This window comes from Grammomys surdaster, unplaced genomic scaffold (genome assembly GCF_004785775.1).
Source record: "Grammomys surdaster isolate TR1022 unplaced genomic scaffold, NIH_TR_1.0 134, whole genome shotgun sequence".
Lineage (NCBI taxonomy): Eukaryota > Metazoa > Chordata > Mammalia > Rodentia > Muridae > Grammomys > Grammomys surdaster.
Window position 1 is genome coordinate 8,740,594 of NW_021604592.1, and position 22,923 is coordinate 8,763,516.

General features: G+C 55.4%; 1 protein-coding gene across 4 annotated transcripts in view; it reads left to right on the plus strand.

Moving 5' to 3' along the window:
* Nucleotides 1–2,890: 2,890 nt before the first annotated feature.
* The window catches only part of Flnc (filamin C), a 28,294-nt gene continuing 8,261 nt past the window's right edge, over nucleotides 2,891–22,923 (plus strand). The window contains exons 1-32 of one of the 4 annotated variants that reach the window (XM_028762535.1): nucleotides 2,891–3,563; nucleotides 8,271–8,519; nucleotides 10,002–10,099; nucleotides 10,233–10,383; nucleotides 10,474–10,592; nucleotides 10,714–10,791; nucleotides 10,959–11,121; nucleotides 11,271–11,471; nucleotides 12,762–12,899; nucleotides 13,250–13,376; nucleotides 13,569–13,705; nucleotides 13,905–14,098; nucleotides 14,196–14,309; nucleotides 14,924–15,067; nucleotides 15,291–15,414; nucleotides 15,624–15,784; nucleotides 16,027–16,117; nucleotides 16,205–16,374; nucleotides 16,582–16,699; nucleotides 16,785–17,047; nucleotides 17,404–18,001; nucleotides 18,568–18,741; nucleotides 18,837–18,999; nucleotides 19,248–19,408; nucleotides 20,040–20,207; nucleotides 20,288–20,411; nucleotides 20,849–21,005; nucleotides 21,081–21,270; nucleotides 21,444–21,467; nucleotides 21,581–21,828; nucleotides 22,262–22,360; nucleotides 22,658–22,757. In XM_028762535.1, coding sequence (XP_028618368.1) covers nucleotides 3,209–3,563; nucleotides 8,271–8,519; nucleotides 10,002–10,099; nucleotides 10,233–10,383; nucleotides 10,474–10,592; nucleotides 10,714–10,791; nucleotides 10,959–11,121; nucleotides 11,271–11,471; nucleotides 12,762–12,899; nucleotides 13,250–13,376; nucleotides 13,569–13,705; nucleotides 13,905–14,098; nucleotides 14,196–14,309; nucleotides 14,924–15,067; nucleotides 15,291–15,414; nucleotides 15,624–15,784; nucleotides 16,027–16,117; nucleotides 16,205–16,374; nucleotides 16,582–16,699; nucleotides 16,785–17,047; nucleotides 17,404–18,001; nucleotides 18,568–18,741; nucleotides 18,837–18,999; nucleotides 19,248–19,408; nucleotides 20,040–20,207; nucleotides 20,288–20,411; nucleotides 20,849–21,005; nucleotides 21,081–21,270; nucleotides 21,444–21,467; nucleotides 21,581–21,828; nucleotides 22,262–22,360; nucleotides 22,658–22,757 — 5,401 coding nt within the window. In that variant the 5' untranslated portion in view covers nucleotides 2,891–3,208. Of the gene's footprint in view, nucleotides 3,564–8,270; nucleotides 8,520–10,001; nucleotides 10,100–10,232; nucleotides 10,384–10,473; nucleotides 10,593–10,713; nucleotides 10,792–10,958; nucleotides 11,122–11,270; nucleotides 11,472–12,761; nucleotides 12,900–13,249; nucleotides 13,377–13,568; nucleotides 13,706–13,904; nucleotides 14,099–14,195; nucleotides 14,310–14,923; nucleotides 15,068–15,290; nucleotides 15,415–15,623; nucleotides 15,785–16,026; nucleotides 16,118–16,204; nucleotides 16,375–16,581; nucleotides 16,700–16,784; nucleotides 17,048–17,403; nucleotides 18,002–18,567; nucleotides 18,742–18,836; nucleotides 19,000–19,247; nucleotides 19,409–20,039; nucleotides 20,208–20,287; nucleotides 20,412–20,848; nucleotides 21,006–21,080; nucleotides 21,271–21,443; nucleotides 21,468–21,580; nucleotides 21,937–22,261; nucleotides 22,361–22,657; nucleotides 22,758–22,923 lie in introns of all 4 variants that reach the window. The other 3 variants (XM_028762536.1, XM_028762537.1, XM_028762538.1) reach the window with 3 other exon arrangements.

Genomic DNA, 22,923 nt, shown 5'->3' on the forward strand with positions numbered 1-22,923 from the left:
TTGGTTTGGTTTGGTTTGGTTTGGTTTGGTTTGGTTTGGTTTGGTTTCTTTGCGCATTCTTTGGGGATGCTCTTAACACCATTTTATAAATGAGGAAATAGAGGCTCAAAGGAGTTGTGTAGCCTACTGAAGGTTTCAGATCTAGAAGTGGAGAGACTTGGATTCAGCCCATGCATCTCTCCCCTCTGCCCCCTGCCTCATATCCAAACCAGGCCACAGTATCCCTGACTGTCAGAATTACTGCTCTGGAGTCCTGGAACCATCACAGGTGATCATGAGAATGTCCCTGGGTCTAAAACCCAAACTTATCAAACGTGATTAATCTGGCTCACTCCTGTGGCTTCAACTTGTTATAAATGGCTATGCTTGGTGGCTGGTAAGCAGTGTCCCTTGATGGGAGAGGCAGGCTCAGGTGAGAGGCAAGCCAGGCAACTTGGTCTCCTGAGATAGGTCAACAGATACTCAGGGGGCTATAAACGGCCTATGGCCCCAGCCAACACTTCTCACACTCACTCAGCTGATGAAACCACCTGTAAAGCCCCTCCTGGGACCTCTGCCTGGCTTGTGGGAGGAACATACTAGCTCTTCTCAGGGTGGGGGCCCCTCTTGGCAGGCCCTGGGACAGCATTGCGCACGGTCTGTTCTGCCTACATGGCTGAGGCTGAGGCCTGGGCTCATGGGCTATATTGAGGGCTGAGTCACCAGCCTGCGCCTGGGTAGGCTGACTGGGACAGGCTGCTGGGGCCTGAGTCAGGCCCCGATTTATCCTGGAGAGCAACAGGCTCCGGTTTCGGGGAGGAGGGTGACGGGAATCATCCTTTGGCACTCTGTGCCCTGCTCTGCTGACCAGTGGCCTGCACACCCATCTCCCAGATCTCCCAGAGTGAGATAATAAAATGAAGAGACGGCAAGGGAAGCTGTCCTTGGGAGGTCTCTCTTCCCTTGCTAAATCCTCTCTGGACATTTCCACCTCAACAGAGTCGCTGGCCTGACTGGAGATCCTCATTACAGCCACCAGGTGTCTGAGAGCCATGAGTGACTGTGAGGGCTCAGCTCCCAACTCTAATTTCTCCGGCTCTAGTAGCTCAGAGAGTAATCTATTCTTTTTCAGATCTGTATTTTGGTTTCTTCAACAAAGACAACATTGTAGAACCTACTCAGTTGGCTGTCAAAAGGCTGCCTTCACACACACACACACACACATACACACACACACACACACAACTTTGCTTGTATGATCCAGCTATGTGTCCAGAGCTAGGCATCCCTCCGCAGGAGAGCTGTCTTTCAAACAGACAGTGCTAGTGCCTGCTGGGGGTTTTGGCTGAGGGATGAAGGTGGCTTGGGGAGAATGACAGTTTGGGAGACAAGGAGGGGGGTTGCCAACAGGAGAGTGGAATTCCTGAGCACCTCGTCACAGGCAGCCAACAGAACATGAGCTGCAGGGCCCTAGCTATTTATACCTCTCCTGTCACTATCAGGGCCTCTAGAGACACCCCTGCTACTCACACCATGCACTACAGGTCCCTTTTCTGTTTCTAGCCCTTTCTGTTTCCCCCCACCCCCAAGGACCAGGCTTGCTCCTTAGGTGAGAAGGAAAAAATGATTGACGGAAGCTTCACAGTAAGCTCCTGCTCCCTAAACTCCTTTGTAAGGCCACAGTGGGCCCTGCTCTCATCTGCCCTTGGGGAAAGGCCCCCAAAGACGGGTTATTAACCCCTTCCTTTTCTTCATGACTGGAAGGGAGGGAAATAAGGTAAAATGATTTACACAAGCCTCAGCTGTCATACGGCTTGAATTAAGGACCCTTTCCCTTCAAAGCTAAACGTGTTTAGTTTAGAAGGATGGGGAAGCAGAGGACACACAACCCAAAAGAGCTGAGGACATCTGACCTCTCCTTCCTATGTAAATGCACGTGCAGCTCGTTCCCTTGTGTGTGCAGGTTGCCTCAGTTTCTCTGTTGTCAGCATTCCTTATTGAGCTTGCCCTCAGCCCAGTCCTGCCTCCCTCTGTGCCCACTTGCCCCAGGCACACTTCCTTGGGCTACCCTGCCAGGGCTCTCCCTGCTACTTGGCACACTTGTACTTTTCCTGGGAGGATCTGCCCTGTGGCTCACATGGGCACATTGCCCAGGGGGCTCCCTGGTAATACCTGGGCAGTCTTTCCGTCCCCTCATCAACTTGGCTGAGTCAGACAGGGGGAGGGGGGCACACAAAGTGACTCACTGGGTACCCTTTTCCTGAGCTCAGATTCATTCTGAGCCAGTGAGTCTAAATGGGCTAGTGACAGGGACACTGAGTCAGGGTCAGGAGCCTTGGTTTCCCTGTGGCCCTGGGTTTGGATTCCAAATAAGGGTTTAAGCATTTTCTTCTTGTAAAGTGGCAAAATTCAGGGAGCCCCCTTGAACTCAGTCTCTCCCGTGTCCCTATTCCTTCTGGAGCTCGCTCTCTCTCTCTCTCTCTCTCTCTCTCTCTCTCTCTCTCTCTCTCTCTCACACACACACACACACACACACACACACACACACACACAATTTCCTTTCTGAGTTTTTCACAGGTGGACAATACAACCAGGCTAGAAGCCAGGACGCCTAGGCTGTGTCAACAGCCTTGTCACCAACTCCAGAAAATTCTGTCAACACCAGATCAGCTTGTTTAATCCTAACCACTGCCTCAGTTTCCCCATTATTTTCTTTAACCCAGTCTGGGTGTGGAAGGAGTGTACTTCATCCCTAAATGGCGGAGACTAGATTTGGGGTGTACAGTGTACGTGGGGGAAGCTCGGGGCCAGCGCCCCGACCCCATCCCGCTCCTGCTGCGTGGAGGAGGGGCGGGCGGGCGGAGGCGGGGCCGTGGGGCTCAGCGCGGCCCCCACCCGCGGGCCGGGCGGCATTCCTGGGAGGCCGGCGCTCTGACGTGGACCCCGGGGCTGCGGGCGCGGCGGGGGGGGTGGGCAGCCCGGGGGCTTCTTAAACCCCCTGCCCCGGCCCGGCCCGCACTTCCCGAGCACCGCTCCGCCCCGGGAGGGAGAGAGAGCCCTAGCCGGCCAGCCCAGCAGCTCAGCCCAGGAGGCCCGCCAGCCCCGCTGCCCAGAGCGCTAGAGGAGACTCCGAGAGCTCAGTGTCCCGCCGTCCCACCCCGACAGCGCCCGGACAGCACCCACAGCCCGACCCCCAGGCCGCACTCCCCCGGCCCCCCGCCGCGCCACCATGATGAACAACAGCAACTATTCCGACGCCTCCGGCTTCGGCCTGGTTGACGAGGCGGACGAGATGCCGTCCACCGAGAAGGACCTAGCGGAGGACGCGCCGTGGAAGAAGATCCAGCAGAACACCTTCACGCGGTGGTGCAACGAGCACCTCAAGTGTGTGGGCAAGCGCCTGACCGACCTGCAGCGAGACCTCAGCGACGGGCTGCGCCTCATCGCGCTGCTCGAAGTGCTCAGCCAGAAGCGCATGTACCGCAAGTTCCACCCGCGCCCCAACTTCCGCCAGATGAAGCTGGAAAATGTGTCTGTGGCCCTGGAGTTCCTGGAGCGCGAACACATCAAGCTGGTGTCCATCGGTCAGTACGGGTCACAGGGAACGGTTACAGCAGGGGGTAGGGACAGGGCGCACAGGTGTGGGGACTGAGCTGGAACAGAAAGCGGTTCCCTTGCCACGAGAGGACACTGGTCTGATATCTCCCTCACCAGTACCGGCTGGAGCCCAGATACCCCTCTAGGGACAGGCGGCACCCCTGAGAAGTCCCCTTCCGAAGTTTTCCGAACATATTAGCTTCAGCTTCCCTACACACACTCCTACCAGCCTGCTCAGTGTCCCCTCTTTTCCTTCCATCGGGCAACCCTTGACTGCACATGCTTGCGAGGACAGGGCTGGCGCCCAGTGTTAACTCCTTGGGGGTGTATCCCGCCACCCTCATGAAAGCAAATGGCTTCCCCTTCGCCTCTGGGCAAAAGCTGACTTAAGGCAGGTCCCAACCATCTCTGGGTTCTCAGGGCCCCGAGGCCGGGGAGACTAGTGGCCCGAAGCTTCACCGAAGCGGTTGGCAGGCATGTGCTCCCCATCTGAGATCTGGCCGGACTAGGGCAAACAGAGCCCAGCCTCAGAAACCTAAAAAGGCACTGAGCAACGTCCTGGGAGCTTTAACCCCTAATTGCCCTGGTCGCTTCAGTCGCCTGGGAGGGGGACTCCTGCCTGTCCATGCCCTGTTCCAACCCACCGCCTGGCCTGGGATTGGCTGCAGCTAAGGGTCAAGCTGCCCTAGAGGGAGGGGAAGGCTGAGGAAGAGAGGAAGTCATTGAGTGTAACCAGATTTGGAAGGTGTGTCAGTTCTGGGTGGGGGTGGGGAGACACACTAGTCCTGGGAATCCAGAAGCCCAGGGTGGGTTTTGAGTGACAAAAAGCTGCCTAATCCCTCACAGCCTTGCCCCGCTAGGACCAAGGTTTCCAGTTTGCACCTTGGGTGAACTCTTAGAGCTCTTCTGGGATATACTGGAAGGACCTCCCTGGGAGGATGCGCCCCAGGCCCTGGAAGGGAACTGTATATGGTGCCAGGTGATGTCCGCCACTACAGGCTGCCCCCAGAGACTTCACTATTTAACTAGTTATCTGTTCCCTCCCTAGTCTCCCTCAGGGACATTTCCAGGCCTCTGGGATTAGCAGCTGAGATCAGTCTGGGGCCCTTTGCCCTGTTCAGCCTTCTTCCTGGGCCTTACCTCTTCTAGTCCCAGTACTACCCGCCCCCCCCCACACCCCACCCTCCTGCTCTGGCCTGGAAATAGCCCTGTCTCCGTGACACAGCAGATGTCTCTGAGCTTTCCAGAAGGACAAGCCCGAGGACAAGGGGTGGGGGAGGGGGCCCTGGTGGATGTGGTGGAGCTAAAACTTAGGAGAGTGTTGGGTGTGTGTGGAGCTAAGGGGCTCAAAATAAGTCAGGTCTGGGGCTGCTCCCCACCTACACCTCCCTTTACACTGGGATCTGAAAGGCAGTGCTGACTGGCCCAGGTGGGGTCTCCAGGGGAAAGTCTGCAGCCTCTGTAAGACATTATAGGAAATGGCTCAACCTCCCTTCCCTGCTGGCTGCGGGGGCGGTGGGCCCCTCTCCAGGCCTCATCCTTCCCCTGTGCACCTCTCCCCTCCCCCCATGGTGGTGCCTGGCTCCAGCCCCCTTGGCTCTGCTGCAAAGGGGCCGGCTCAGAGTAGAGGGGGAAGAAGCTAGTGCTGGTTTGGGGGCGGGAGGGAAGCTCCAAGGTTCCCGCTGAGAGGAAGGGGAATTGTGCCCTGTTTGGGCCAAGTGGCTCTCCCTGTGCTGATGAGATAAGCTGTCAGCAATTCAGCAACTGAGCTGGGCTTGCGGCTGAGGCTGGAGGGAAGGGGCACACACACCAGCCAGAGACTCCTAGGGGATGGAAAGGGAGTATCCTAAGGAGGGACCATCCGACTTACCCTGGCTCCCTTTCCTACCTAGAACTGGGAAGGGGTCTCCCACCAGATACTGTCTCAGCACTGAATCTGGGCACCTAAGGGAGGGGTACTCAGAGACTCCCCACTTCTCACCAGGAGGAAAGTTGGGCCCTGGCAAGGTTGCTGACAGCTGAGAAGTTTACCTGGAAGAAGAATTCTAGGTGTGGCTTGGGTTGAAGGAGCTCGGTACCCCTCTTACCCCCAACACTGGGTGCAACCCCCCACCCCCCCACACACACACCCTCTCAGCCCCTCCAAACAAAGAGGCCTATGAGGCAGCTCTGTCCCACAGCTGTTCTCCAGTTGCTATTCCTTCTCTTAGAGCCAATAGCTGAGGGAGGGGCTGGAGGGGACAGCAGCTGTCCCAGCCCCTCCCTTGGCCAGCCCTGACTCCTCCTCTCTATTCTAGGCAAGGAGTGGGGGTCACAAGCTAGCTGTCTGGCTCCTCCTACCCCTAGGGGGTGATCCCCAGGCCAGCAGAGAAGCAGACTCTTGGTGGGATGCCGTGGGGGAAGAAGCCTGGGTTGACTTGAGCTCCACCACCCTCTCCCCTGCCTGGCCTCCTAAGAGGGTGGAAGGAGAGAAAGGTCATAGCTTCCAGGGTGTAGTTCTGGGCCTGCTACCCAACCCCCTTCTGTCCCAAGCTGGAGACCACTTGCTGTCTGGCCCAGGGCCAGTTGCTAGGGAGAAACCTCTTTCTCCAGCAACTATGAATGACACCACCACCACCACCAGCTCCATCCCCTCCCAACACTGCAGCTTCAAGGTCTCCCTCCCAGGGGTCTGGCTCCAGGTTTTCAAGAAGTCACCAGGAGTCTGTGAGCCTGGCTTGGGCTTGGGCAGTTGTGAGAGGGGCGGAGGGTTCCCCGGGTGTCCAGACTGTGTGAAAGTGCCGTGAGCCCGTGTTTGAGAGAGCGAAAGCACTGACAAGCACCGGGAGGTGGTGTGTCATGGAATTTGAGAGCTGCCAAACCATTGTGCTGCAGTAAAGCCAGGGGAAAGGGGCGGGCCTCAGGGCTGCTAGGGAAGGAAGGATGAATCAGTGGTGGGGAGGCCCTGGAGAAATGGATTCCTCTGTCCTGGGGGCAGGTGGGGGTGGAGCGGAGGATGACAGAGGCTCCCCAGGCCCTCTGATATGAGGAAAGGAGAACAGAAAACAATTCGTAATAGGGTGCCTACAATCTCACCATCTCTGTCTCTTAGGAAACACCAGTAAACAAGACAGAGCCTCCAGTCACCTTCTAGCCTCCTACATGCAGGGCTCAGGGAAGCTGATAGATTTCAGACCTTCATTTCACTATACAAATAAGCTGGATGCCAAAATCTATAGTCTACCAGCTGTGGTCCAAAGTATCCCTGAGAATTGAGCCCACATGTGTGGTATTTCCCCTCCCTCCTGGGGGACACTATAGACCCTCAACATCAGGCAACGAGACTTCTAAGTTTTATCTGAGCAAGTACTGTGTACACCTTCTCTCCTCCCAGACGCTGTGTTTCTCAGATGGCCTTTTAGCTTTAGGGACAGAATGTAGGCAGGATTGATCTGGTCCTACTCAACTTTAAGCTTTCAAATTAGTCATCCACTTTTACTGAGACACTGTAAAGTTTGAGCCCCACCATAGAAACATAAAATCCAGGGGAGATGGTTAAGTTGGTAAAGTACTTGCCGTGCAAGCCTGAGGGCCTGAGGTCAGATCCCAGACGCCCACATAAAAAGCTGGTGCACCTGGAGTCCCAATACTGGGAGGTGGAGAGAGGAGATGCCTGGGATGCCTGGCCAGCAAGTCTGGCCAAATTGATAGGTTCAGTGAGAGACCCTGTCTGAAAGAAGTAAGGTGGAGAGTGATTAGGAAAGATACCTGACATTGATGTCTGGTACACTCTCGGGTACACACACACACACACATGCACACATGCATGCAGGCACACACATGTACATGTGACCACATACACACATACACTCACACATATGCATATATGAATGCACATACACACACATTCAAGGTCAAGAGTGGAGGAAGCTAAAAGAAAAGAAAAATTTATCAATTGTTCTCTCTTATATAAAACTATAAAATGCAAGCTCTCTGGAAAGCAGATGGTTTGTTGCCTGGAAAGGCAGGGGCATGACAGACAGGAGAGAGGATCACAGAAGGGTATATATGAGAACATTTGAGGAGTGACAGTTATATTTATTATTTTTTATTTCATGCCAATAGTTTTGTAGGTATGCCCTATTGTCAAAGCTTATCCGATTATCTTCTCTAATATACACAGCCTGTGTCAATAAAACAGCTAAAATAAAACAAGAAGCCCTGGATGTGGCTTAGTCTAGAGTGCTTACCTGGTATGCACGAGGCCCTGAGTTTGACCCCAGCACTATATAAACGGTCTAGTGCTTATGCTTATAATATCACGACTCAGGAAGCAAAGGTCGGAGGATCAGGAATTCAGAGCCATAGTCCAGGCTACCTAAGACCCGGACTCAAAACAGAGTCACTGTCTGGCCCTAAGAGGTCTGCATTTCAGAAGGACACCTGCTTAGGTGAAAGGTAGACCCCAGTACTGGATGGTCTTCGTTAGAGGAAGGGGTACCAGAGAAGGAAGCAAACTGTTTCTGAAGAGGAGACCTCACATCCAATGAGGTCCATGGGAGTGAGTGAAAGACTTGTAGGCAGAGAATATAGGTCCCAGAGAGAGGAGGAATCTTACTCTATGGCTCAAACAGCTGCTCCAGGGGCAGTGTGGGTGAGGGAAGGTACCACCTCGAGGTGCCCTTCTGAGCGGGCTTGCTCCCCTCTCTCTGCAGACAGCAAGGCCATCGTGGATGGGAACCTGAAGCTCATCCTGGGCCTGATCTGGACGCTGATCCTTCACTACTCCATCTCCATGCCCATGTGGGAGGATGAAGATGATGAGGATGCCCGCAAACAGACCCCCAAGCAGCGTCTGCTCGGCTGGATCCAGAACAAGGTGCCCCAGCTGCCCATTACCAACTTCAACCGGGACTGGCAGGATGGCAAGGCTTTGGGTGCCCTGGTTGACAACTGTGCCCCTGGTGAGTAGGCCAGTGGACACACCTCAGCCCTGTAGTAGACTAGGAGAGAATCTGGAGATACCGAGTGAGGCCCGTGCTTGTATTGATGCCCATCCCAGGGCCTTATGGCTCAGGATTGTTGTGGGGTTTGATCCTCTTCCAGAAATCACGGCTGGGATCGAGCTCTCCTGATTGCTGGGGCTAGATTCAGTAGAAGCAAGAGAAGGTTTCCAACCAGTCATTTTTTTTTTTTTAATAGGCAAGCCTAGAAGTCCAGACAGGGATAGTGATTTGTCTGAAAACAAATTCCAGAAGTGACCCCAGAACCCGGGGCTTTATTTTGTCACCTGGACACCATTGTTTTACTCTAGTGGAAAGAAAGGAAATAGGTGGGACTTGCAGCAAGAAGTCCTTAGTTACATAAAGAAATGACTCTTTGTACGACCCTGGGGATGGCTTTGAGAAAGGGTTGAGGGCCAGGATGGTGTTGTGTTGTCCCGTGACAGGTGGCCATGGCCTGCCCTTATGGGCCAGCCTGGTTAGACCTGAACAGATCAGAACCCTTAGAGGACTGAACAGCATAGGCCAGAGCCCCACCTCAGGTCTAACTCCTTCCTGACTGTCATCTACAGTGAGGGCGGTTGGCCAGAGGAGCTTCAGCCCCTTTGGGGAATCCTCCCCCGCCCTGGGGTCAGCTGGGGAGCAGGGACAGGAGGCGGGGGCATGCAGCCTGGGAAGCATTCCCAGCTGCTGAGCCATTGCCCAAAGCTGGTGTGGCTGCCAGCAGTGAGCTCAGCTGTTCCAGCCAGTCATGGATTCCAGTCTGTGAGCGGGGCCCCTTCCTCACCACTGGTGTCAACCCCTCTATCTCTGCCTTGAACCAAGCTGCCCCTGACCCTACAACCAGCCCTTCACAGTGAGCTGGGATTCTGTCAGCATTCTATCTGCAAGGAGGCTAGGCTCTCAATATCCATACAGAGGAATCTGTCTTCCTGCTTCAATACTGCTTCATTGGATGCCTCAGTTTCCCCAACAGGCAGTTAAGAAGGGAGAGAGAGAGTTATCCCTAAGGCTAGTGTGGGGTAGCTCAGAGTGGTGGGCTTTCTGGGCACCAGTGAAGATGCATCATGTGGTTGTGAGACGGGGTCCTCACCTCCTGTCCACCCTGAGGCAGCTGGCATGATATGTATGTGGGGGTCCTTTGTTGGGGTTTGGGGCTTGGGGTCTCTGCTAGGTCTTGGGTTAAGCAGGATGCTGACTGGTAGGGCTGGTGCCAGGCTGCATCATCAGAGGGAGAGAAAGGCCTCATTGTTGATGCTAGCAAGGACTGCTACGCCTTGACATGGTGATTGGTTGCAATGCCAGGATAGCAGGAACCTGACTGGGGAAGGTCCTAGAGCTGGCAAGAAAGATGTGAAGCCATGGCCTCTCAGATTATTGGCCGAACAAAGACTCTGTGCTAGCTCCATGGTTTACTGTTACGTTCTTCCACCATCTCTCTAGGTCTCTGCCCTGACTGGGAAGCCTGGGATCCCAACCAGCCTGTACAGAATGCCAGAGAGGCCATGCAGCAAGCCGATGACTGGCTCGGGGTGCCCCAGGTACACTGGCAAATGGCATAGGGAGGTTATGGGGGAGGGAAAATGGAGAGGAAAGGACTGTACAGATACCTGGCAAGGAAGCAGACAGGGAACTGGGAGAGCAGCGTGCAACAGTCGTTTCCTCCTACCGCAGGTGATTGCCCCTGAAGAAATTGTGGACCCCAACGTGGATGAGCACTCCGTCATGACCTACCTGTCCCAGTTTCCTAAGGCCAAGCTCAAACCCGGTGCCCCTGTCCGCTCTAAGCAGCTGAATCCCAAGAAAGCCATTGCCTACGGGCCCGGTACGTATGGAGTCCAAAGAGCCTTCCCGAGGGAGGCATCTAGGCAGGTAGAGGACCTTTGAGTGATCTGGGCTCTGCTTCTGTCCGCAGGCATTGAGCCCCAGGGCAACACTGTGCTGCAGCCTGCCCACTTCACTGTGCAGACAGTCGACGCTGGTGTGGGAGAGGTGCTGGTCTACATCGAGGACCCCGAGGGGCACACGGAGGAGGTATAGCTGGGTGCTGGACACAAAGGGGTTAATAGGGGATTGGAACCAGAGAGAATTTGGGACAGAAGAGACCCGGGATTATGGAATCACTAAGGGTTACAATCTTTTTCCTTCCCAACAGGCCAAAGTGGTTCCCAACAATGACAAGGACCGTACATATGCCGTCTCCTATGTGCCCAAGGTTGCTGGGTTACACAAGGTATCTCCCTAGAGGTCCTCCTGCCCTTCTGCCCTCCTGTCTGCTCACGACTGTTGCCTTCGCCTCTGCCCCTCAGCCCACTCTCATTGCCTTCACTTTGCCTCTCCATTCCCTCAGAACTAGTCTCCCCAAGAGCTAACCTTTGCCTCCCCCCGCCCCCACCCCAGGTGACCGTGCTCTTTGCTGGCCAGAACATCGAGCGTAGTCCCTTTGAGGTGAATGTGGGCATGGCTCTCGGAGATGCCAACAAGGTATCAGCCCGTGGCCCTGGTCTGGAACCTGTGGGTAATGTGGCCAACAAACCCACCTACTTTGACATCTATACTGCCGGTAAGTGTCAGCCAGAGATGGGTTGAGTGATAACCTCTGACAGTGTATGGGTGTGGGGCTGAGACAGATCCTAGGTGGTGGTGGTGGGGTGGTTTCAGGATAAGGGAGCCTGATCGAGAACCAGGTACTGACAGCCTTGTTTTTTGCAGGGGCTGGCACTGGTGATGTTGCCGTGGTGATCGTGGACCCACAGGGGCGGCGGGATACAGTAGAGGTGGCCCTGGAGGACAAGGGTGACAACACATTCCGCTGCACATACAGGCCTGTGATGGAGGGGCCACACACTGTGCATGTGGCCTTTGCTGGTGCACCCATCACCCGGAGTCCTTTCCCAGTCCATGTGGCAGAAGGTAAGGGTACTTCACCTCACCAAAGCCAGACACAGAAAGCTTGTCACCAAACTTCAGGTCTGAGGACTGATGGGAAATGAAGCACTTCACCCACAGGGCTGGAGGTGGGGGTGGTAGCTAACAGTGGGCTTGAGTCACACAGGGGCAACTGGGGTTCTGGGGGATCTCCTGTATCATCTCTCTACCCCAAGGAGGCTGGTATGGGTAAGAGGGGGTTCAGAGACCACAGGGAAAGAGACCAGAATATGGGTCGCCTGGAAGGGTTGGGAGAGGAGTCACAGGGGTACACTGGTGGAGCACACATAGCATGCTCTCACCCGTGTGCGAGGCCCTCAGTTGGTGAACCTACCCCCAACTGGTTCTCTCCCTGTACTCAGTGCCCTTGCCGCCGCCCACCCCCTCTGTACCCATCATCCACCAGGCCAAGAGAGTGGCGCCACGTTAGTACTCGCCAGTGGAGGTGGGGCCAGGCATGGCCATAGCTGGCTGGCCTCACCTGTGCTTGTGGCATGCCCACACGGTGTGGATTGCTCCCGTCCTGTGGCCTTCTGTGACAGGCTAGCGTTCCGAGCCGTGGTGTGTGTTCTCTGGCAGGTTTAGTGTTGTTCCATTGTCCGCCTTGTGGTCTCTGTCACAAACTTTAGATTCTGTCCCACCGTCTACCAATGTTCCACGCCTGGCTCCAGCCGCTGAGCCCGAATTCTGTGGCAGCGTTTGAGTTCTGTGCCGCTGGCTGTGTTCTCTGGCAGGCCTAGGTTATATGTCACTGTCAGGTTCGCGGTGCCCCACGAGTTCCATGCCATTTTCTGTATTGTACCAGGCTTGTTTCAATGCATTGGTCATGCGCAGCAGAAGGCTTCGTGCAACATGGAATACCTCTTGTTCCATGGCGGTGCTGGATGTCTTGTGGCATGCCACAGTTTGTGAGGCAGCTATGGAGATGCTGAGAAAGCCTAGGGCTACAATGGAAAGCCTTTAGTGTGGGTAGAGAGTGTGCCTGTCTCTTAGCCCACTCGGTGCAGAATCACCCATGTCTTTGTCTCAAGTGGCTCCAAGGAAAGGCTGTGACCTGGGTCTGCAGCCAGATCTCTGCCCAGCGCCCAGCATTGCTCCCAGCAGACCCAGTTCTGTGCTGGACACAGAAAGCATGGGGCAGGGTTGCATGAGGCCATGACCAGTGCCTGGGAGGGGTTAGGAGATCCACATGCAGTAAAGTGGTCAGTGACAAGGAGCTTGGCCTCCGTCCAGGGCCATTCAGCACCCAAACCTTCTCTCTCTTCCTCTCCCCAGCCTGTAATCCCAACGCCTGCAGAGCCTCTGGGCGAGGCCTGCAGCCCAAAGGTGTCCGTGTGAAAGAGATGGCTGACTTCAAGGTGTTCACCAAGGGTGCTGGCAGTGGAGAGCTCAAGGTCACAGTCAAGGGTCCAAGTGAGTGCCAGGTCCTAGGGCTGGGGGACTGGACAGAAGTTTTGACAATCTGAGAACAATGACAGCCAGGACACACAGCCCCATCCCGAGATTCCAGAGACATGGTGACCCATGGACACTCCTCTCTGCCTCAGTTTCCCAGTCTGAAACTGGAGCTGGTTGTCTCTACCTTGTGTCCTCCACTGGGCTGTTGTGCTCAGGGGTGACACGTGGTCCTGCCAGAGGTTTCAGCTCTGCCCACTAGTAGCACCTTTCTCAGATGGGCCTGAGTCCCAAGGACTCCTCGAGAGGAAGAAGAACTTGGGATTCCCAGACTTTGACCTGTACTCCCCGACCTTTCATTTCCTCAGAGGGCACAGAGGAGCCAGTGAAAGTTCGAGAGGCTGGAGACGGCGTGTTCGAGTGCGAGTACTACCCAGTGGTACCTGGGAAGTATGTGGTGACCATCACTTGGGGTGGCTACGCCATTCCCCGCAGGTAAGCACAATGCCTCCTCCCTGTCTGCATCCTCCTGTCTGTCTGCATCCTCCTGTCTGTCTGCATCCTCCTGTCTGGGTCATTTGCTGCAAGGAAAGGAAGCTGCTCCTGGAGACTTGAAGGAAGAGGAAAGGCCTGCCTCTGACAGGGGCACTTCCTGACACTGATGCCAGCTCTTTCCTTTATTCCTAGTCCTTTTGAGGTCCAGGTGAGCCCAGAGGCTGGAGCCCAGAAAGTGCGGGCATGGGGTCCTGGATTGGAGACTGGCCAAGTGGGCAAGTCAGCTGACTTCGTGGTGGAAGCCATCGGCACAGAAGTGGGGACGCTGGGTAAGTGGCTGGGTGACATGAGCCATGTGATGAAAAGGACTGACGTGGAGGAGGAGCTGGGGAGGACAGTGAGACATGGAAGGCTGTCAGGATAAGCATAGAGTGGGGACATAGGAGTAACTGGGCTGGGAGCAGAAGGAAACATTGGGGGACCTGCCTGAGGCCTGGCTGCGCTTTATGCTCTCTGACCCTTCCCCAGGCTTCTCCATCGAGGGACCCTCACAAGCCAAGATAGAATGTGATGACAAAGGGGACGGCTCCTGTGATGTGCGGTACTGGCCCACGGAGCCCGGGGAGTATGCCGTCCACGTCATCTGTGACGACGAGGACATCCGGGACTCGCCCTTCATAGCTCACATTCAGCCAGCCCCTCCAGACTGCTTCCCAGACAAGGTGGGGTCCGAGCTCCCACACGCCGTCTGGACTGGGCTCGGGCGCTCTGTTCCCCCTCCTGTCCCCAACCCAGCCCCCTCTCTTGTCCGGAACGTAGGTGAAAGCCTTTGGACCTGGACTGGAACCTACTGGCTGCATCGTGGACAGGCCTGCCGAGTTCACCATCGATGCCCGTGCTGCTGGCAAGGGAGATTTGAAGCTCTATGCCCAGGTAGGACACCGCTGTCTCCACTGTGCCCCGCTACCCCACATAGGGGCCTCCAGAATGGAGGTTGTAGTATCCCAGAAAGACAGGATTGAGTCTCACGTGGTTATAGGTCTGTGGAAAATTAAGACCATACTTTCTTACAGATGATAATCTTAAAAGCATTTTCAAGGTTCATTTTTTAATCAATAATTTGAAGTTGAAAGATGACTTCACCATATGGGACACTGGCTTCAAGTCACTTTAACAAATTAGTGTCCACTGACCCTAAAGGGCTTGAAGCTCCAAGGAGACAGTTCTTTTAAAAGCTTGTTAATCAATTTTAGGAACATTGATTTAGCCTCTTCCTGACTACTAACACATAAGCTAAACATAAGTTTGGAAGCAGGGCACACACAGGTGACTTCATGCCAAGTCTTTTGGCTTCCGGGGTAGGTACTGGCCACCAAAGCAGGTGGCACTAGACTCATGGGCTGACATCAATAGCTGGACCTTGAGTGGGTGTGTAGATACTGGTTGGGAATACAGAAGTGCAGAGTCTGCCTGATCCAGCAGAGGGCGCACTGAGAGACCTGTGGCCTTCTCTGCTTCCATGAACATTGCTTGGCTGGTACCCACAGGATGCAGACGGCTGCCCCATCGACGTCAAGGTGATCCCCAATGGCGATGGTACCTTCCGCTGCTCCTACGTGCCTACCAAGCCTATTAAGCATACTATCATCATCTCCTGGGGAGGTGTCAACGTGCCCAAGAGCCCCTTCAGGGTATGTCTACCAATGCTGCCCCCTGCACACTGCCAGGAGTCCCAAAGAATGCGGTCCCCATGCAGCAGATTTTGGCTGTCCTGGATGCTCTGAGTATTTCCCTTCCTCAAGGTCCCCACAAAGAGGCTAAGACTGGTCCTACTGAGGCTAGGGGTGGGGAGTTGCTGGGAAGGGTTAGCCTTGAGCAATGCCTACTCCCTGAGCATAAAACCCCTGCCCTCAGGTGAATGTGGGAGAAGGCAGCCATCCTGAGCGGGTAAAGGTGTACGGTCCTGGAGTAGAGAAGACAGGCCTTAAAGCCAACGAACCCACCTACTTCACAGTGGACTGTAGTGAAGCTGGGCAAGGTGAGCCACTCCCTCGGGTGCATGGCTACTCCCTCTGGGGGGTGTGGCCACTCCCTCGGGGGCGTGGCCACTCCCTCGGGGGTGGGGGGCGCGTTCTGGTGGGAAGGGCTTGGATCCACTAGAACCAGTTGCCTGGTCACAGTTCCAGGAGCCTCTAATGGGCGAAGCCCATGAGCCTCACGCACAGCACGGCCGCTTCTTCCCCTCAGGTGATGTGAGCATCGGCATCAAGTGTGCCCCCGGCGTGGTGGGGCCTGTGGAAGCTGACATTGACTTTGACATCATCAAGAATGACAACGACACCTTCACAGTCAAGTACACACCCCCGGGGGCCGGCCACTACACGATCATGGTGCTGTTTGCCAACCAGGTACGGCAGCCCTCAGCTACAGCTGGTAGCCGTAGGCTTGCATGCTAAAAGTCTGAGAAGGTGGTTGAGTTGTTTCTGAAGCAGAACACAATTACACAGAGGTTGTAGAGTGAGTCGTTTGGGTGTGCCTCGGCCAACACAATGGTGCTGTATTCTCACTGGGTACCTGGATGGATGAGCTGACCAGTATCTAGCTCAATACTGTTCCCTTGGAAACCTGACTAAGCCTTTTCCACATCCAGGAGATCCCTGCCAGTCCCTTCCACATTAAGGTGGACCCATCTCATGATGCTAGCAAGGTCAAGGCCGAGGGCCCTGGGCTGAGCCGCACAGGTAGATGTCTGGACAAGGGCGGGGCGGGTATGAGTTGGGATTAATTGGTCCTCAGGCCCTCACTGCTCTCTCTTGGGGGGCTTCCAGGTGTGGAAGTTGGAAAGCCGACTCACTTTACTGTGCTGACCAAGGGAGCTGGCAAGGCCAAGCTGGATGTGCACTTTGCCGGGGCGGCCAAGGGCGAGGCCGTGCGAGACTTTGAAATCATTGACAACCATGACTATTCATATACTGTCAAGTACACTGCCGTCCAGCAGGTATGTCTCATCCCCTCGTGCCTTTCCCTCTGCTGCTGATGGGACCTGAATATAACCTCCTCAGCCTCATCAGACCCATTCTGGGCCCTTGTCCACTTCCTGTCTCCTGCCCACTCTTGCTCTAAGTCAATGAACTGCAGCGCCCAAGGAGGTGTTACCGGAATGTAACTAAGCCACCCCGTTCTGACTTTCTCTTTTACCCAATAGGGCAACATGGCAGTAACAGTGACCTACGGTGGGGATCCTGTCCCCAAAAGTCCCTTTGTGGTGAATGTGGCACCCCCGCTGGACCTCAGCAAAGTCAAAGTTCAAGGCCTCAACAGCAGTAAGTAAAGAGCCACCCTTGGGGCTGAGGGGTGTTTGGGTGAGCCCCTGAAGTCTACTCACGGTATCCCTTGCCCTCCATCCAGAGGTAGCTGTGGGACAGGAACAGGCGTTCTCGGTGAATACCAGAGGGGCTGGTGGTCAGGGCCAACTAGATGTGCGAATGACCTCACCCTCCCGACGGCCTATCCCGTGCAAGCTGGAGCCCGGGGGTGGAGCTGAAGCCCAGGCTGTCCGCTATATGCCCCCTGAAGAGGGACCTTACAAGGTGGACATCACCTATGATGGTCACCCAGTGCCTGGCAGCCCCTTTGCTGTGGAAGGCGTCCTGCCCCCTGACCCCTCCAAGGTAAGTACATGGGGGATGGATGGTAGAAAAGATGGATGCATTCTAGTCACAGACCAGAAGGACAGATGTGCCTGGAGCAGGCACATCCAGGGCCAGGACCTTCCTCTATATAAGGCCTTATATGTATAAGACCTGTCTTAGAGACAGCTTAGTTGTTCAGAGCTGGCCGTGGAATCTGACCTGAGCTTGAATCTCACTGTTACTTCCTCTCCGTCTCCATGTCCTCTCTTGGAGCTGTAGCCACTCTGTGGTAGCTGCTACGGCTCAAGGTGCTTAGCTAGGCGGCAGCCACAGAGGCTAGGAGCATAGGGGAAACCAAGAGTTCAGGGGGCTAACATACGTGTTCATCTTCCTAGGTCTGTGCATATGGCCCTGGTCTCAAGGGTGGGCTTGTAGGCACCCCGGCACCATTCTCCATTGACACCAAGGGGGCTGGCACAGGAGGCCTGGGGCTGACTGTCGAGGGCCCCTGCGAAGCCAAGATTGAGTGCCAAGACAATGGTGATGGATCTTGTGCAGTCAGCTACCTGCCCACAGAGCCAGGCGAGTACACCATCAATATCCTGTTTGCTGAAGCCCACGTCCCTGGCTCACCCTTCAAGGCCACCATCCAGCCTGTGTTCGACCCAAGCAAGGTGAGGGCCAGCGGGCCAGGCCTGGAGCGTGGCAAGGCTGGAGAGGCAGCCACCTTCACCGTGGACTGCTCGGAAGCGGGCGAGGCCGAGCTGACCATCGAGATCCTGTCAGACGCTGGAGTCAAAGCTGAGGTGCTGATCCAGAACAACGCAGACGGCACCTACCACATCACCTACAGCCCCGCCTTCCCCGGCACCTACACCATCACCATCAAGTATGGCGGCCACCCCATACCCAAGTTCCCCACCCGTGTCCACGTGCAGCCTGCAGTTGATACCAGTGGCATCAAGGTCTCTGGGCCTGGTGTGGAGCCACATGGTAAGAGAAGAGCAGCACAGTGTCGAGTTGCGGGCTTCGGTCTGGAAGGAGGGAGGAGAGCTGGGGGATGGGCAGATGGAGGTGTCAGGGGCTCAACACCCCAGAAGGGCACCAAGGGGGTCCAAAAGGGCATGAGGGTTGGTCTCTGCTCTTGTCACAAAATAGCATCTACCCCCGGGGAACTTCAATGGGGGAAATATTTGAACTTGTCAATTTAAGACATCTCAGACTTAATAAAGCTGAGAACATACAAGGGGGACAGAGGGAAAGCCATGTCTTAGGGGTTGTCGGGAATCAAGAGGACAGTTACGTGACTGTGCTGCTTGCAAGAGAGCCAGACTCAGCTAGAACCGAGCCGAGCAGAGGCATGTAAGACACGGTCCTCAGCCTGGCAGATGGCGGCCGAGGACGGTAGTAAATAGTGAAGAAGGCAGAGGAGGAGGAAAAGCCTGAGACTCGCAAGGGCGCAGGGAGGAGACTTGCCTCTACTTGAAGGAACAGCTATGGAGTGAGGGATGAAGAGGGGCCTGCATGAAGGCTGAGTGAGCATGGCTCTCTGGATCTAGGTGTCCTGCGGGAGGTGACCACCGAATTCACTGTGGACGCAAGATCTCTAACAGCTACCGGCGGCAACCACGTGACAGCTCGTGTTCTCAACCCCTCGGGTGCTAAGACAGATACCTATGTGACAGACAACGGGGATGGCACCTACCGCGTGCAGTACACTGCCTATGAAGAGGGTAAGGAATTGGCGGTAGGGAATGGCTCAGAGAATGCTCGGGTGGGCAAGGATGGGGGGCTCTGTGCTCCTTGGCTGACTGTGACTGGCTTCCAGGTGTGCATCTGGTGGAGGTGTTATATGATGACGTAGCTGTGCCCAAGAGCCCCTTCCGAGTGGGTGTGACTGAGGGCTGCGATCCCACCCGAGTCCGGGCCTTCGGGCCAGGCCTGGAGGGTGGCTTGGTCAACAAGGCCAACCGATTCACTGTGGAAACCAGGTATCCTCCTCTCTGCCTAACCTTGACCCAAGGTCATGTCCATCTTGATCTCTGCTTGTTTGCCCTCTTACCATCTGTCAGAGGTGGCCAAGGATCATTCCTCTCCGCTTCCCAGACAGCCTATTACAGCCTATCCTTCCTGGCACCGGGCCCCCAGCAGCCTGCCCTCTTTTCCCCCTCCCTGTCCCCCAATCCCTTCCATCCCTTTCACTGGCTCTAGAACAGCTGACGGAAGTGGTCTTTTATAGGGGTGCTGGCACAGGAGGCCTTGGCCTAGCCATCGAGGGCCCCTCAGAAGCTAAGATGTCCTGCAAGGATAACAAAGACGGAAGTTGCACAGTGGAGTACATCCCCTTCACCCCCGGAGACTACGATGTCAACATCACCTTTGGGGGACAGCCCATTCCAGGTGGGCAAAGAGGGAGGGTGGGGTGGGCTCTGGGAAGAGGATGATGGGATGCTGGGGTCATGGGGAGAGGTGGATGTGGAGATTTGCAGAGGGCAAGGAGCAGGGCAGGAGGCGGCGTGGCTGCGATAACCCTCTAGTTCATTCTCAGAGGCCCTTGCACCAGACTTTGGTCATAGAGATCCACTGACTGGATTTGCTGTCCTACGGCCCAGCTGCCTGGGTGTGTCATGTCTTCTGTTACTGTAGGAAGAGGTCTGCTAAAACGAGACACTGTTTTCTCTTACTGAGTTCTACATATCCTCTTCATGTTTCAACTACAATGACGAGACATAAGCTGTGTTTAAAAATATTCCATTGTTAACATTTTAAAGATTTAGGAGGGCTTTCTTCCCAGGCTGAGTCTAAGAAGGTGAGGTTTGCCCTGTCTCATTCTGCAGTCAAATTTGCTTACTCTTGTTTTCTTTATTTCTAAGCAAGTTCCAGACTGCTTTCTCATGTTGCCCTGCTCTATGGACCTCTCAGCAGGGAGGTTGCCTGCTCTGTAGCTCCTGAGCTCAGGAAGACAGACTTTGCCAGGCAGTGGACAGAGGCTAACCACCAAGTTCCCCCTCCTCTGTTCTCACCCTCCCAGGAAGCCCATTCCGAGTTCCTGTAAAAGATGTGGTAGACCCTGGGAAGGTGAAGTGCTCAGGGCCAGGCCTAGGGACCGGCGTCAGGGCTCGGGTACCTCAGACCTTCACAGTGGACTGCAGTCAAGCTGGCCGGGCCCCTCTGCAGGTGGCCGTGCTGGGACCCACAGGTACGGAATGTCTGGGATCAAAGAGGGAAGTGGAGTGAGGTTCCGGGAGGCCCTGTTGACACCCCTCTGCCTTTGTCCAGGTGTGGCTGAGCCTGTGGAGGTGCGTGACAATGGGGATGGTACCCACACTGTCCATTATACACCCGCCACTGACGGGCCCTATACCGTAGCTGTCAAGTATGCAGACCAGGAGGTGCCACGCAGGTGAGGACCAGCCTTGGGTAATCCATGCTGAGCTAGAGCTTCTCCTGGGGCCTCATCTTCAAGGCCAGGACTTGGGCAGAGCCCCCCTTATCTGTCTAACCCTCCTTCCCAGACTATCCCATCCTGCCCTGCTCAAAGGTTCTCTGTCCTGAAGGTAGTATCACACCAGTAGCTTCGGCACCAAATAAACATCAAGGAAAAGAGCCATAGAAAGCATACAGACTCTTTAACAATGAACAGCATCTTTCTTTGAAGAAAACACTATGTACAATGAGTCCATCAGTGACCCTTCTCCAAGACTCAAGATGTCACCTGGTCCTGGGAAACAGCCTCTCCATGCTGCCCTGCAGAGTCTCTCCTTCTGTCCATGTGTGGGAAGTCTCACAATTCCCAAGCACCAACTCCCTGACAACTGTCCATTCCTTCTGTTTCTCAAGCCCTTTCAAGATCAAAGTGCTTCCAGCCCATGACGCCAGCAAAGTGCGGGCCAGTGGCCCTGGCCTCAATGCCTCTGGCATCCCTGCCAGCCTGCCCGTGGAGTTCACCATTGACGCTCGTGACGCCGGGGAGGGGCTTCTCACTGTCCAGATCCTGGTGAGTCTAGGCACAGCCCCCTGCCCAGCCGGACTCTGTGGATGTAGGCAGGCCTGACCTCTCCTCCTCCTCTAGGATCCTGAGGGTAAACCCAAGAAGGCCAACATCCGAGACAATGGGGACGGCACATATACCGTGTCCTACCTGCCAGATATGAGTGGTCGGTACACCATCACCATCAAGTATGGCGGCGACGAGATCCCCTACTCCCCCTTCCGCATCCACGCCCTGCCTACAGGGGATGCCAGCAAGTGCCTTGTTACAGGTGAACAACTCTGAATCCCTTCTCCGACAGCCAGCCCCCTTAGAGTGCATTCGGTCTCCCAGCCCGTCCTGGGGCCATGCTGGCAAATAGTCTATCCCCCCTGCCCAGCCCAGCCCCACTCCCCACTGGCTCATCTTGAACCTTCATGAACTAACTTTCTTGTCTATTTCCAGTGTCCATTGGAGGCCATGGACTGGGTGAGTAACCTTTTTCTTTCTTTGCCTAGGGACTAGAGGCTGTGGGAGTGGCTGGAAAAAGGGGAGCTGGCCATGGCCTCCACAGCTCCTGATCTGCCTTTCTCATGTGGTAGGTGCCTGCCTGGGTCCCAGAATCCAAATTGGAGAGGAGACAGTGATTACAGTGGACGCCAAGGCAGCAGGCAAGGGGAAGGTGACCTGCACGGTGTCCACACCCGACGGGGCAGAGCTCGACGTGGATGTGGTGGAGAACCACGACGGTACCTTCGATATCTACTACACAGCACCTGAACCTGGCAAATACGTCATCACCATCCGCTTTGGGGGTGAACACATCCCCAACAGCCCCTTCCATGTGCTGGTAAGCTCATGGCTGTGGTGGGGCTGGAGGACGGGGTGGGGGTTATGTGGAATATGCCTCTTAGCTGCAAGGAATCCTAGGAGCTGTCCTCAAGGAATCAGAGAACTTGTCTCCATGCCTGAGGAATGGATCCTGGAGGCAGAGTGCTCTAGAATGAGCCTTTGCAATCCCCACAGCCTCCCAACCTCCAGGGAGGTGGCACAGCTCCGCCTTTGACCTGAGAGGTGTCATCCCTCTCTGGAGGAGCTTACTGTGTTTCTCTGACCTTTGGGCCACTGTCCCTAGGTCTTGGGACACAGAAGTGGCTCTGCAGGACAAGGATAGGACACCTGAGATACCTACCCACCCAGGACTTCAGTCCTGGGCCATTCTGAGAATCAGTTCTGGGACCTAGGTCCCCCCCACATTGTGTGCCCCATGCCTTACTCCCCAGGCCTGTGACCCGCTGCCTCATGTGGAGGAGCCTGCGGAAGTGCTGCAGCTACACCGGCCCTATCCTCCCCTGCGGCCTGGCACCTGCCCCACACATTGGGTACTAGAACATCCCACGACAGGCCTCACCATCCTTCTCCCCACTTTCTTCATTCCTCCTTCTGTTGTTCTGCAGGCTTGGGCCATGGCTGGGCCTCTTGGGGAATAAGCAGGCACTAGAATGGGCAGAGGGAACCCAAATCTGGGTATGGCGCCCCTTCTTCTGCAGCTGACGCATCTCTTCTGCCACTTGGGTTTCACTATTAACCGTGTTCTTTCTTCATTCTCTCTGACTTCATGAGGCAGGCCATATTCCCCCGCTTTCTCCACCAACGCTCCTTCCTCTCACCTACTACAGGCCACAGAGGAGCCCGTGGTGCCTGTGGAGCCTCTGGAGTCCATGCTGAGGCCCTTCAACTTGGTCATCCCCTTCACTGTGCAGAAAGGGGAACTGACAGGTAATGGGTGCCCCACACAGGAGACTGTTGAGAACTGAGAACGCTTCTTGGCCTTTCAACTAAGATCAAGTGTAGGGATGAGCCCTAGGGCCCAGAGAGGGGAAACAAATTCAGTTGAGACTCACAAGTGGGGCAGAGGTAGAACTCGGGTTCAAGCCCTCTGTCT